This window comes from Acanthopagrus latus, chromosome 10, assembly GCF_904848185.1.
Source record: "Acanthopagrus latus isolate v.2019 chromosome 10, fAcaLat1.1, whole genome shotgun sequence".
In the NCBI taxonomy this organism is placed as follows: Eukaryota; Metazoa; Chordata; class Actinopteri; order Spariformes; family Sparidae; genus Acanthopagrus; species Acanthopagrus latus.
Genome location: NC_051048.1, coordinates 10,497,425 through 10,512,245, shown reverse-complemented (window position 1 = coordinate 10,512,245; position 14,821 = coordinate 10,497,425). Strand labels below are relative to the sequence as shown.

Here is a 14,821-nt window from a genome sequence, read left to right as displayed (position 1 = left end):
GGTGAGCGCGGTTCACTGTTGGTACAGCTCCTTTAGCATGTTAGCCAAATACTGAGATGGATGTTCTCCATGTACCTGTACCTCCTTCTGTAATTCTGATATTGCAGCGCAGAGATCTTGTCTCCAAATCATCGCATCGGTCTCAGCGTAGCCAGATCTTTTTCATGCCGCTGACATCTGAATGAGACTCAAAGATCAACTTTAAGCAGTAACTAGTGAACACGAACTCAAACAGTCATATTTCTTTGCAGCACTGTCACAAATGTAAATGTGATTTGAATTATAATTACTTTGTGTGAAAACAGCGTGAAAACATCAGGGAGAAGTTGTAGGACTTCTTCTTTTTTGGCTTTAAGAAGATATGCTCTCCTCATATGTATTACAGCGCGCACCAAACTGCAATGTCCCGACCAAGTGTTTCGGTACAGATACATCACTTGTTACACTCCTTAGAGAAAGCTATCTGACATCATCAACAGCCCAGTTGATGATGTCAGTGGGCCCAGAAACTGCCCTGAACATCATTGGTACCAATCTACTGAGCATCAGTAAAATCGGTGAAGTGAGATGTCTGCACGGAGCCCAAGGGATACCAAAAGACGACACCCAACCTCAGCTGTTGGCTTTGTGGTGTAAACTAGTGTAATGCTAAGTCTGCTACTCCTTTTTCTTCTTCTACTCCAAAACTAAATTGCCCCGGGGCCCTAAAGTCAGTCTGGCCTCAGTAATTAACGACACTGCATAGATATACTACAGCATGTTTTTTCCTATTCACAGCATGTTTCCTCACTATTTTTCTTTCTTTAAAGCCCAAAAACTGCATGCCTGTGATTTTGATTCTATAAAACTTGCTTTTTTTGGTGGAAACATTAACATTCGCAACAAAGGGGAAAAACCCCCAAGGACTTTGAAAAGGACTTCCTGAAAAATAATCCCCTGAGGATTTACCCGGCAACAAGTTGGTAATTTTTTTTTTTCTGAGTTACTTTTATGCCAATACAAGAGGCAATACATTTATATCTATACATATATAGCTAATATTATTGTTTTCATTAACTGTTTTAGATTGTCCTGATCATCTAGGCTAGAGAGACAGGGACACTGCTTATTGTGTAAGGGAGAGAGTGTCGCTGTGTGTGTGTGTGTGTGTGTGTGTGTGTGTCTGTTTGTGTATGATTGGGGGGGCACTCCTTTCCTAGATAACTTTAATTAAAATCACTTGTTCAGATTAGAACCATGTGATCAGTAGAGTCGATGATCATTGTTTAAGATACTTTATTCTCCTGTGGGCTGCCCACCCACTCCCACTCCCTCCCCCTCCAACCAACAAGTGTCTCGTGCACCGTCGCAGCCTTTTCAATTGCAAATGCACGCGCACCGGACTCTTCGCTCTCCCCCCATTGGTCCGCAAGCCGACCGACTTGCACGAGCGAAGAGGAACTTTAGGCTCTTAACAGGCAGATGAGTTCAGTGTGTGAGCTGCAAGTCTGATAACAAGTGTTTTGTTTGTTTTGTTTCCGCCGAGAACTATTTTCACAGCTGCTGAGTTTTTAAATGGACTAGGTCTGTCTACAGTGCGTACTACTACCACGGTAATGACTGCGAGAGATATAATTTAGGAAAACAGATTTTTAAAAAAACAAAACAAACAAAAAAAAAACTGGTCGTCCTTTGCGCCCTGTTCTGTCTCCGGTGTGTGTCCTGAGTAATCAGCCGTTAATTTGGATCACCCGGCGCTCCCAGTCGTCAGGTGGACGGCGACGAACGGCTTCCAGTGTGCTTCCAGCGTGTCAACCGATTCTTGTCGGCAAAACTCTCCCATACTTCTGTCCAACATGTACAGCATGATGGAGCACGAGCTGAAGCCGACGGGCCAGCCCACTCCCCACCAGACCTCTCAGGGGATGTCGCCGGTCACCGGCAACATGACCGGGAGCATGGGCAGCAACGGGAACTCTCACCCGAGCTCAAAGACGGCGTGTCCACCCGGAGGCGACCCCATGGATAAAGTCAAGCGGCCCATGAACGCGTTCATGGTCTGGTCCCGGGGCCAGAGGCGCAAGATGGCCCAGGAGAACCCCAAAATGCACAACTCTGAGATCAGCAAGCGGCTGGGCGCCGAGTGGAAGCTCCTGACCGACGCCGAGAAGCGACCTTTCATCGACGAGGCCAAGCGGCTCCGGGCAGTCCACATGAAGGAGTACCCCGACTACAAGTACAAGCCGCGCCGCAAGACCAAGCCCCTGCTCAAGAAGGACACTCAGGTGGGCAAGTACCCGCTGTCCGCAGGGAACCTGCTGGCGGCGGCGCAGGGGCAAGGTGGCAGTCCGAGGATGGAAAGCTACGGCTGGGGCCCCACCGGGGGGTACGCCGGCATGCAGGGCGAGGCGCTCGGCTACACGCAGCAGCTACACCGGTATGATCTGTCGGCCCTCCAGTACCCACCTGCAATGACGGCGGCGCAGACGTACATGAACGGAGCCAACTCGTACAGGTGAGCTGAGTCTGTGACGTATAATCAGGTAGCCCCCCTCCTCAGGATGAGACGATGGGTGATTTTAGTTGGGTCCTGTAAGCAATAAATGGCGCCTCAGTAAAAATTTGGGCAGTGGGAATAAAGTGCACCCTGCAAAGAAAGGATCACATTCACTTTTCAAAAAGTTTATTAATAACGTTTGTGTCGATCAGTGTCACCACTGATGATTTAATTCTTATTCAAGAGTATATTTTCATAAATTGAACTTCATTTGTTTCATAGGCAGGTCCCTTGTTCTGTGGTGTCTCAAAGATGTAGGCCTAATTTGTGAAATCACTATCAGTGCTCAATAAAATGAGCCCCAACAGGTCTCCAACACGCTCTTAGGCCAGATTCCCACGTCCACCTGCGTTATCAGACAGTATCTGCACTACTTTTTTGAAATGTTCTCTAAGTTTAAGTGAAATGTATCCATTCCCGTGGTATCTTCCCAAAAAAAAAAAAGATGACTAAAATAGTGGGAGCTTTCTGTTGTGGTGTATTGGCACAAAAATACATCTTTAAATGATTGGACAGGGTTGGTGTTAAAAGCACAAATCATATAAATCTCACAGAATCAGATACTTCTGATCCAGGAGCTGGGATGATGTGTTTTTATTTTTTAGCATTATTTTCATGTTTATATTGTGCTCACATCAAGGCCATGTGTTTTTTTTTTAATGCACATCGACAGAAATATGTTCAGTCTTTTACAGGTTTTATGGCATGATGATCTCATATACAACTCTCAAACTACTGAAATGTGCGACCAAGTGCACCTAATGTAAAACTAACTAATGAGAGAGTACTTAAAATAAGAGTTTTAATTGGGTTTAAATGTAAGATGGAGTACATCCAGTCCCATAAAGTCAGTGAGGGACTCTAAACAACAGGTGTCAGTCTGTTCTCCACTTGTTATGCTTGTGACACTCTGCTCTGGGCTGGGTCCTGACTGGAATGTTGATCAGTATGACTTGATTGTAGGCAGGACCGGTCTGTGTGTGGTCCTCTACCCACATTCCTGCTAAACCATTGTCCCCTGTTAAACTTCTGGGTCTTTGCCTCCTGCCACAGGTCCCATGTCCCCAAGCTACAAAGACTGAATACTTTTGATAAATGCTCTGGTGTGAGGAGCAGATGCCATTGAAATGTATTCTAGTGTCTCGAAAACTGCAGTGTTAACATTTTAGAGACCATCTTTTAAAAAAAAAATAATTAAAAAAACCTTTAGAAAAGTGAGATGCTTGATCAGTTATTTGCTTGTCTTGTTTAAACCGTCACTTGCCAAGTGATACTCAGCAACCCATGGATCTATGCATTTGGCAAAAAATACCATCTGGAGAAAGCAGCACATAAAATAAGAATCTTACTTTTTCCTCATAAAAAAAATTCTGTTGCAGATAAGAAAGTAGGTCTGATTGACTTTTTTAGATGGTTCGTGGTTTGAAAGTTTCACACGTACATAATTTGAATTGAGTAGGATGTTGTCCGGTGGCAGGTGTCTCTATAGTGACACTTGAGTACATGTACTGGAACTATGTGCTCTGGTTGCCTGCAAATGAGTATCGGTCCCAAATATTGGTTTCAGTCTTGATGATTTCTAATAATCAGTATTGGTAAAGGCCCTGAAAAAGCAATTTGGTCGTCCCCCTAGTGTTTATTTCAGGTTGTGAGTTTTGTTAAAAAGAGAGAACGACAACATATGTCTGAATGAAAAGTATATGGTGAAGTAGTCATTGATTTTAGCCCATATCCTTAACATGATCCATACAGGATCACAGCACTAATTTAGCCTACATGGGATTCTCAGACATTGTAACTGTTAAGTAACAGTACTACTGACACACAGTGCTTCCTGTGATTTGTGTGAAGTCCCACCCACTGACGAAGCACCAGCAGTATTCTTTTCATTTGCAAAAAACCTACAGACATGCTGTGTCTGCCACCGAAAGCAAAGCAACGCAAAGCAACAGTAGCAATATAGATAACTATATTTGACACTAGCCACTTGCTAGTGCACATAAGTGTTCAGTGGTTGAGTTAAAATACAAACAGGCATTATAAATGTATCAACAATGCTAAGTAAGATTAGCCAATGGGCCATAAACCAGCATGAATAAAACAGGATGTAATTAGCAAAATGGCACATGGCCAGCACCTAATTCTCTTTCACATTGGTCATCTATAGCTGCATCCAAACAAGGAAATACAATACCACATAGTATGCATCAGATACATACTCACTCTCTTTTTGAGTGCTGTATCACTTGTAATGGAAGTCATTGCACTGCACTATATATAGTCTATCACTTAACCATCACGTTAAAGCACACTGCTTTGAACTGTGTGACGTCACTTACCAAGTATCAATCGATGAAAACAACCCTGATAGTGGCTAATGGCTGCGCAGCCCCCACCAGTCAAGTGGGGATGTACATCACCAGTTTGCAAGGACTCTGATTTTGACGGAAAATGATACATAAAAGAATTAGAATTGCTCCCACACACATTTTTTTTTTTTTTTTTTTTTTAGATTTTTGGGAGTTTGATGTAAAGTTCCAGACAGTTTTCTAACCCTATGAGAAATGAGCCCTCCAACATTGCAATGATTGATTTGTTGTCACCTACTAAATTGATTGCCAACTATTTTGATAATTGATGATTTAAAATGTTTTCAGTTAGCAAATTAAGACGATAACGTAAAAAAATGTATATTGCTGTACTTTTTTTTTTTTTCCAGTGCGTGTATCTCACTCACTCTTTTCTGTTCAGATTTGACGATGTGACAAGCAGATGTGTTTGTCTGTCATGGTTTGAGCATAGCTCTAGCCAATTAATTGACTCATGTCTTTTGGAATGGAGAGGTCAGTCAGGTTAAATAGTTGGCTAACTCCATTAGTGTAATATGGATCCAGACCTTTTTACCTCTACTAATACAGTGTTTATGTTATAAACAGTCATTTTTGACATTCAAATACTGTTACACTACAGAAGATGGAAGTTGTTGTGTTTTGGTCTATGGTCCCAGCAAATGCCATTTGAGTTGGTGCTTTAGGTTTTCTCAAGTACTTCAACTACTGCTGAACACAGTTATGAGTCAAACTAAATGACCTTCAGCCTCAGCTCATTAGTTTAAATACTGCTGATTTGGGACAGTGATTGTCCTCTTTAGGCTTTTGATATTTGGTCAACATTTTGAAGTTGTTTGTAATAAGATAATGGGACATTCATATGAGGTTAATAGTTTGAAATAATTTTGAAATGGGTTTTGGCATCAGTGTCACAGAGAGGCAGGCAGGCTTAAAGACTACAATGATAGAATGCACTATGATTACCTCCTACAGCCTGTATTTATACACATTTATTTATCATGATTCGCAATATTATTTCCAGTCTCCACGATTCAAGTAATGTATCAATAAAGTCATAGTTTTACAAATTCGTAGAACTGCGTGGCATGCTGTCGTCCTCATCACTGTCTTTTTTTTGCTTCTCCCCATATCTTCTTATTCTTATGCAAATGAGTTTTCCTAAACTGGGTAAAGCACTAAGAGAAACTTTTAACACATCTTTGTGTGTAAACATATGTATGATAAAGCACAGGGGTTTGATATTGCATGACTGAACTGCAGTAGCATTTAAGGAAAAATCATTAGTGCAGCAGTTCATCCTTCTATTGGATAAATCTATAACTTGTTTTTAAATATATGGGAGATGAATGCATGTAAATGTAGGCTTCAGTAACTGGGTACGTGTATGATCTGATTTCCTGCCATAGAACAATTTCTAACATTAAACAAGTGTTTTATTTTAAACTCTCAGACTCTAACTTGTCTCGTCCTCTCCATTCCACAGCCCCATGTCATACGGCAGCAGTTCCCAACAGCCAAGCCCTGTCACCATGTCCATGGTAAAGGCAGAAACAGTGTCCCACTCGCCTCCAACTGGGACGCCCAACCACCACCGGGGGCCTATGCAGAGTGACCTCAGGGACATGATAAGCATGTACATTCCTGGACCAGGAGGGGATGCCAGTGACCCCACGAATGCACAGAGGGGTTACACCAGTGTCCAGCAGCACTACCTCAGCGGAACTGTCCCACTTACACACATCTAGAACTGAAGTAGGAATCGTGAAAGCATAGGGTGGAGGACCATACATGCTTGTGATAGACAGCTGGCTGGACTGGAGATGGAGTCAGCTGTGGGGAACTTTAGGGTGGCAAAGAGACCCAAGATGTAAAGAAAAAAACTGTTTTAAAACCTGCATTCAGTAACCTAAAAGTTCCAGATGTACCTGCAATTACAGACACACAAGTGATTTACTAAATTTTATAGAATGGAATGCTGTTTTTCTACCTCTTTGGGGTCACATCAGTTAAGATGAATGCCAAACACACCCACCACCAAACATACAGAGCTTAAGACTCCTCCCTGCCCACCACCCTCCAGCAGACTTTTCTCCATGAAGAATGAACAAACATGGGCCAATGTCTGTTCTTTTGTGTACTTAGTAGAAAATGTTACTTTTGTCTTTTTATAACTTTTCTTTTTAATTAACCATAATAAGTCAAAAGACTCCTCGATACCACTCTGGCACTAATGACAGTTTCACTTTATCCAGTCAGTGCAGGTGAACTGGTCTAGTTAGTGGGTTTAATCTTCCAGTCTTTGACCATGAAGCCAGTCCATGGCGGCAACAACCACAGCAGAGACAAATGACTAGCAACCTGGTTGATTGCAAAACTCTCAGCTGATGACAAACCACTGAGCAGAAGTCGCCTAGTTTTTGGAACAGCTGGGTACCAGTGGAGAGAACGGCAAGGAAATGCACGACTTGAATGACGGAGCTGTTTTTAAAATGAGCTCTGCACGCCGTGACTTTGGTTTAGTACTCTAGTATGTTTTTTATATTTTTAACTGATGAAATATGGTGGATGACATGGAAAACACCTGTTGGACAATCAGCATTGCATCCACAGGGAATTAACAGAATACAGTGGCTTCTATGATCTATGGTCGCTTAGCATATAGAACCGGACTGGTTTTACATTCGGTAGGTCGAGTGTCCTCAGTCCAACTAGATCACTGGAGTTTGAAGTCTGAGATTCATCTATGAGTTTTTATTTGCTATAATTAGTTTTTAGTTTAGACCTTTTGATGTAAATGCTTGAATGCATTGCTTTGGCAGCATCCGAGTCGCTTTGTGAATTCATTGTCACTTTGCTCTAGACAAGAGTTATATTGTTTTTAGCCTTTTATCTTAAGTAAATGGAATTTAATATGAAATTCTTCATTTCAGTTGTTTTTATTCAAAACAGCAGATACTAAATACTTTGAAGTCTTGACTTCCAACTTAACTTGACAGACAAAGCAGGCGTTTTTTTAAATGATCTGTCAATTTTGTTATGATGTATTTTTTTAAACCACCAGTAAAGAGAATGTTTCAAAGTACATTTTAGAGTAAATCCCCCTCCTTTTCTTTTCCGGTAACTTTAATTGTGGGTAATTATATGATTCTAAAACAATGAAACTGCATTTTTAATCCTGTTCTCTCTAATTTACAGTACTTTCATTCTCTATCCAGCCTGCTGGTAATAGTGCTGCTAGGGACCTAAAGGGAACTGAAGTTCTTCAACCTACAAAACTGTGAATATTGACTGTGGTAGTTTATTCAGACGATTCTTAACTTTTAAGCATTTCATTACTAACTAAACATGCACTGGAAACAGGTGCCGTTCTACTGAAGTAATGCATGAATGCTGACATTGCTTCCCAAGTATTTGAAAACTTCACTTTAATACTGACTTGTATCTCTATTTTTTAGAATGAATTATCTTGTATGTAAATGATGCCATATACTAGGGTTACTGTATGCAGTATTCATGTAAATAATGTATAAATATGTGGGCTCTTACAGTAAGAGCCTTGACTCCATTTTGAGTAAGACATGTTTGTTATGTCATTCATGACAATATTAATAAAAAGTACAAATCTTTTCATACAATTTTTTTAAATTTATTTTTTCATTATTGATGCATGTTAAATGTTGTCTCTGTGCTTTTAGTTCAAACACATTATGAGGGAAGTTTTGGAAAAGTGCCTCATTTCACACAATACCAAAAAGAAAAACACTTGATATTAATGCAAGCCAATAAAACATTTCTAAAACATATTTATCCTTTCAAAAGCTTGTCAACACATCCAAACTCAAGGTCCTCAGGCTTTGACATGATTTTCCTCAGCTGATGGAGTGTAAAATGTTCAGTTTTTGTTGTCACTGTCACAGGTGTCGATTCAATTGAATGTTTATTCATGGACTGGACAAAATCATGATATTGAGAGGTGTTTTGTTCATTTACATTCATGAAGGGGCAAAAAAGTACAAGCAATTCTCAATTAACATGCAATGTGGTCCAGCACACATGAACCACCACTACCTATGACCCCCAGTAAGGAATACACAGGCCTAGTTGAATTAACCTGAATTCAGAAAAGAGTCAACCACAGACATTAACATTTTAATTGGTTTATTGGTTGCATTGGATTGCACAGCATACATAATAAAGTACAAGTGTATGTAGTGTTCAATAGTTGTAAGCCGGTAGTGTACTGCTTTAGAGCACTACGGCAGTATTTTTGTAAGTTTTATCCCCGGAAAATATATTCATACTTAGAATCAATACATAACTGCTTACAGTTTTTCAGATCCTGCCCTTGTGACGGGATAACACAAGCCTCAACACCTGTCAACATGCTAACAGTCCAACCCATGACTACTCAGAATTTTTTACTATATTATTACTTGAAACCATGCCCATCTTTGAAACTTGGCGGACTACGAGTTACGTCTGCATGTGACTGACAACATTAAAAGAGTATGCAGTGCTGATGGAGAGGAAATTGTGACAATAATAATTCATCTGGTCATAAAAATGTCAAAAGTACAGGCATTGGTGTAATGAGCTTTTGAACCAAGGGTGTATGGTTCAAATCCTTGGACAGGCGGGATAAATCTGGGTGGGAAAAGTTGCTCAGCATCACATTGTCATTGTCAGATCTCCTCCCTGAGGGGGCTTCAGGAGGCTTGGCCCCTCAGTTTTACTTTTGGGCCTCTCAATTTCAGCTTCATACCAACAAAAAAACAAAACCAAAAAACAAACACAACAAAATGTTTCTTTTTCTTTGAGATAGATTTATGCTTAGCTATTGTTTCAGGACCATGGACAGCGGTGTTTGTTGTGTGTAGGGGGGGTGGAGCGTGCACAGCGGGCAATATTACGGTCTGCTGTGATTAGTTGTTAACGTAAGCTTGAATCAGGCATAGAGACTGTGTTACGTGTAATTTAAGTCTACTTTTGCTTGTGGTTGGTTTTTATAACCAAGAGTTGGTAGTGGCGGCACTAATACAGGAATTGTGATCTGTAGTTTTCACCATTAAACAAACTGACTTTTTTGGCTGTCACGGTCCCTACTGAGCAAACCTACTGTTGCTCTTCGGTGGTTACTTGGGTCTAACCCACTTTGCCGAAACCAAGTAACGTTTTTTTCTGCATCCAAGCTCGGTGCGTGTCGAGGGGCACTGTACACCCCGCCTGTCCGCTCGGCCAGGCAAGCAACCACCACTGCTGGCTGCTTAATACAAACCAGGTGCAACAAAAACACATCCAGAGAATATTTGATGATGCAAGTGCAGTCAGATATAGTCTCTGTCACAAACCCTTTTAGAACCGCTGTGGTTAGTGAGTTAGTTTCAATGTAAGCTACTGGTGAGGTAACACCCAACAAGAGTGTCCCTCCGGCCCATCCATTCTAGCGTCAACCTCTTGACAACATTCTGCACAGAAATTAATATTTAGCACTGAGCTTGTTCTACGTTTGTGTGCTATGATTAAGAAATGTGTTATCTAATTTTAAGTCAGCATCCCATATGTTGTCACAGCCTCTACTTTTGTGGTAGTTTCTGCTATAATATGCGTCCCTTCACATTTTGTCACGATGACACACACACACGTATGCACACACTCGAGAAATGCTGTTTCAGCTGATAGCAACTTTTTGTTTTCTTGTGATGGGTCGATTATCTGGTTCCCTCAAGCTAACAAAGCTTGTTGTCTCGATATACTAAGATCAGTTAACTTTGGCTTCATTATATAATTAGCTTTTTTCCCTTCTTCTTCTTTTTGAATAATGCTATAATTGAGTCATAATCTTGACACAATAAGTAAAAGATAATTTCTCTTTTGGTCAATCTTGGCTTCTGTCAGTTCTGAATCAGTTCTTGTTAAAAGTTTGATCGTTGGTGGATGATATGCTGTAAGAGTGGCAGGTTCGCTTTAAGAGTTGACATGTGAAAGTCTGAACTGAGCTGTGCTATAAAAAAAGAAAAAAAAAATGACAAAAGACTCAAGAAAGAAAAAGGATAGGAACAATGCCCATCGAGAAGAATAGAATTCATCAATGTTCTACATCAAAACTCTCAAACGCTGCTGAATAAATTGTGTGGCCAACTGATTGAACTACAGGCTACACAATTTCCAGGAAATGTATTAAAACATATTCTGACTATTTTCTCTGATAATTTTGCTTATAGTGCTTATGTTAGCGTGTTTTTTTTTTGTTTGTTTGTTTTTTGTTTTAAATCATTCAATAGCATATTTCTTTTATCGGATGACCCCTATGAATCAGGGGCCAGATCATTTCTTCAGAGACTTTTGGACAAGCCGGATTGTTTCTCAGCTGTTGCTTCTGGGCAATGACCTCACCCATCCCAAATCCCTGAGAGAAAATAAGAACGGGTATATGAAGCAATTAAAAAAAAAAAAAAAAAAAAAAAACCCGACCTTTTTCACCTTTACAGTGTTGCTCACAGGCGGGGTCGTCAACTCTACCTGATAAAAGCTCTATAACACTCGATAGTAGGAAGAAGAAGAAGAAGAAGAAGAAGAAGAAGAAGAAGAAGAAGAAGAAGTGCAGGACGGGGAGGAGAGATGGGGGGGAAACAGGGTTGCAGGGCTGCAGTTTTAAGTGCCCTGAATGATTTAAATCTCGATTATTTACTTTCTTATCTGTACCCTCTTTAAAATTCACTTTCCCCGCTCCCCTTCGCCTTCCTTTCACTCGCCCCCGACAATCCTCCCCCCACGTCCCCCCGCAGAGAAAGCGGGTGGAAGGCCCGTTCGTAATTGGCCGTGTCGGAGGCACATTGTCCGAGGCTTTTCAGGCCGCAGGTGCATATAGTAAAGCCGGAGTCTCTGCTCCTCCCCCGGGCGTCTTTGTTCCCCCACCCGCGCTCCCGCCTCTCCACCCCACCCTCCCTCCGCAACTCCCCCGCCGGGCAGAAAATTAGGGCTGCTTTTAGAGGCTTCGTCCTCAGGCTTAACCCTTACACCGACCGCCGCCTTTGTCATGGAAATACGCGAGAACCCCGCACTGGCTAATCGGTCACTGAGGGGAGGGGAAGGGCGGGGGACCGATGGGTTGGGGGGGCTTTTTTTCAAGGGTGGTGGTGGTAGGATAGGGTGGCGGGGGGGTCGGAAACCAATGGTCCCCTCGACCAAATTCATAGTTTGTGGTAATGTAGCCAACATTTTAATTAATGTGGCTGATATTTAATTAGGCCCATAGCCTACCAGCATAGTTTAACACTACCCTAACCCAAAGACCTCCTCAAGGACTTTTAGAAACACCCCCCTTTGAAGCCTCAAGGATCCCTGGAACCTAATCAGGAGCCGCTGGAACTCTCTCCTGGGATCATTTAAAGTTATAGACATAAGGTTCTTCCAAAACGTTCCACATACACCAAACCTCAGCTAGATTATAAAAGAGCTGTAAAGGTGTGAGCAATGAACCCAGTTTGGGCCCCTGGGACTTCACGTGATACAGCATTCTTAGCACCGGAGCGTTGGATGTGTGGAATATGTATTGCGTTGTGTGTAATACACAGTTATAATTGCAGCTTTTAACCCTCTTTTGGGCGGACATTTATTTATTTGCCGTTTAACAATCGGGCGTTAAAAGAGTGCATGCGGGTTGTTTTGGCTGCGGTCACTGGGCGAGCAGGGATGGGCCAGAGGGAGAGGAATGGGTGGGGAAGGGGGTGGAGAGAGTGTCAATGGAGGGATTTTCTGGTCCAATACACCCCATCGCTTAGCAACGGGCAGTGAAGCTTCAACAAGTGGTTGCCATGGGTCTGCAGAGAATGACTGAAAAAAGTCTCTGCGAAAGAGCCGTGGTCAGCCTCTTTCGTGCATGTGTGAGAATCATGTGGTGGTGGTTACCAACAGGGGTTTTTAGTTTTTTAGTTTGTTTTTTTTTTGAAGTGCGAGCGAACATTTACTTTTGGTGACACACAATCTTGTCATAACCTCCATGTTTTTTTTGGAGCGATTGAATTTGGATCCCACTGCCTCTCCCCGCGAAGTTAATTTATGCTCGCTCGCTGGCAGGTCACACTCTCGCTCCGTGGCCGCCGTTGTCGCTTTTCTTTCAATGAACATTCCAACAAGTATGAGGAGGAATTAGGAATTATTTAAACACAAAAAGAAAAGGAATGAGTTCAGCAGCATTGGTCCAGGAAATAACAACCTTAAAAGCCGTCGGGGAAGCGCTGCCTGGATTGGGGGGGGGGGGGGGGGGGGGTGCTGAAGGTGGAAACATGACTATATTTCAGGAAACACTGTGATGTTTCATAAAATACAACACCACCTCCCAAAACACAACATATGAGAAAACACGAAATTTCAGTAAACACATCATTTCAGACAATATAACAGCATTTCACACAACACATCTCACAAAACACAACAAAAAGCGCGTTTTTACAAAACATAGCTTTACTAAAAACACGACGACGTTTCACAAAACACATTTCATAAAACATTTCAGAAGTGTTGAATCGTGGACGTGTTTCAGTTTCTTGAAGACGTGTCGCCTCTCATCCAAGAGGCTTCTTCACCTCTAACTAACTGGAGGGGAGTTGCAGGCTTTTAAACTCTGTGTGGGAGTGTCCTTACTGAGTTGTTAGGCCCACTTGTGGACCGTTGACCCAACCGGCCTTCATGTGGGTTCCTAGGGCCAGGTGACCCCAGGTGTGAATGGATGTTAAGCTGTCTGGGGAGCGAACTGAAGAAGCCTCTAGGATGAGAGGTGGAAATTGAAACAAGTCCAGTCTCGATCATCCCGGTCACACATTTCAGATTGCTGTTATTATTCATATTATTGTTTATATTATCATCATTATACTTTTAGTATTATTATCTCAATTAGTACAGCTGTTATTACTGCTGTGGCTGTTGTACAGCCTCGAACAGCGCCTCAGCACTGGGCACAGGCCCAAGTGATCTTCCTCTCGCTCTCTGGTTGTTCAGCAGGCTACCACACTCTTAGAATTAGAGGAGCCTCAGGGATCTCTGGGGATACTCAAGGAAACTTGTTCACTTGGGTGGGTTCATTGGGGAACACTTAACAGCTAAATGAGTTCCTGAAGGTATCTTTCACGGCTAAAAAGCTTCCTGGTGGAATGTTTAACAGCAAAAATAAACTTCCTGGAGGAACCTTTAATGGCGAAAGGGTTCCTGAAGGAACCTTTGACAGCTAAAGGGGCTCCTGGTGGAACCCTTTAACCTGCAAAGTAGCAATCATGCTATTTGCTGACTTGTGACTAATGTTAGCTTCAGGTATGTTAGCTGTCAACAAGTTAAAATGTTTGTTTTTTTTCCAATTTAAGAAATGTTTTTTGTTCACTCTCTCTCAGTAGACATGTTATTTAGTAACATCAAACCTGTCAAGTTATTAAAAGCAACCAGCTATCAGCTAATATTAGACAGGCTACTAGATACAAGCTAATCCTCATTTTCTCCTAATGAGGGTGATTACTTTCAAAGGCCTGAATCTGAACTCAGTTACTCCAGCGTTTGTGTCCATCTTTATGATTTTCTTGTAGTTTAAAGCCAGATATGGTCAACTTTTCTGCTATATAGACCTCATTAATGATAAAATGAGCAGTGTTTGTAACTGTTGTTAGCTGATAACTGTATTACGTCAACATTGTGTGGGCTTGGATACATGATACATACAAATAAAGAGCAATTTAATCCAGGTTGGTACAGTGGAGCTAGAAATACGAATGCATGTCAATGCAGATATTTAGCTGTAAAGCAGGTGTGTAGAATGAGTCAAAAGTTATTACTAGGGCCTCCATTTAAGTCAGCATGATCTACATTAATAATTGATGATTGTAAAGTGACAGAACGACCCATTAAGGATGAGTTTGGTTTTATGCAGTTGAGAGTATGTTGACAGTGA

At 41.7% G+C, this 14,821-nt stretch overlaps 1 protein-coding gene across 1 annotated transcript; it reads left to right on the top strand.

Moving 5' to 3' along the window:
• The first annotated feature begins 1,370 nt into the window (after nucleotides 1–1,370).
• sox19b (SRY-box transcription factor 19b) lies at nucleotides 1,371–8,522 on the top strand. Its single transcript, XM_037111339.1, has 2 exons — nucleotides 1,371–2,494; nucleotides 6,371–8,522. Exons 1-2 carry the CDS (start codon nucleotides 1,836–1,838, stop codon nucleotides 6,630–6,632), a joined length of 921 nt encoding a protein of 306 aa, XP_036967234.1. The 5' UTR covers nucleotides 1,371–1,835; the 3' UTR covers nucleotides 6,633–8,522.
• The last annotated feature ends 6,299 nt before the right edge of the window (nucleotides 8,523–14,821 follow it).

Bases quoted from the DNA above. Each gene is read 5' to 3' on its own strand.
- sox19b (XM_037111339.1), top strand. From the start codon at position 1,836: ATGTACAGCATGATGGAGCACGAGCTGAAGCCGACGGGCCAGCCCACT. The intron at 2,495-6,370 runs GTGAGCTGAGTC...TCCATTCCACAG, and splicing joins AACGGAGCCAACTCGTACAG to CCCCATGTCATACGGCAGCA.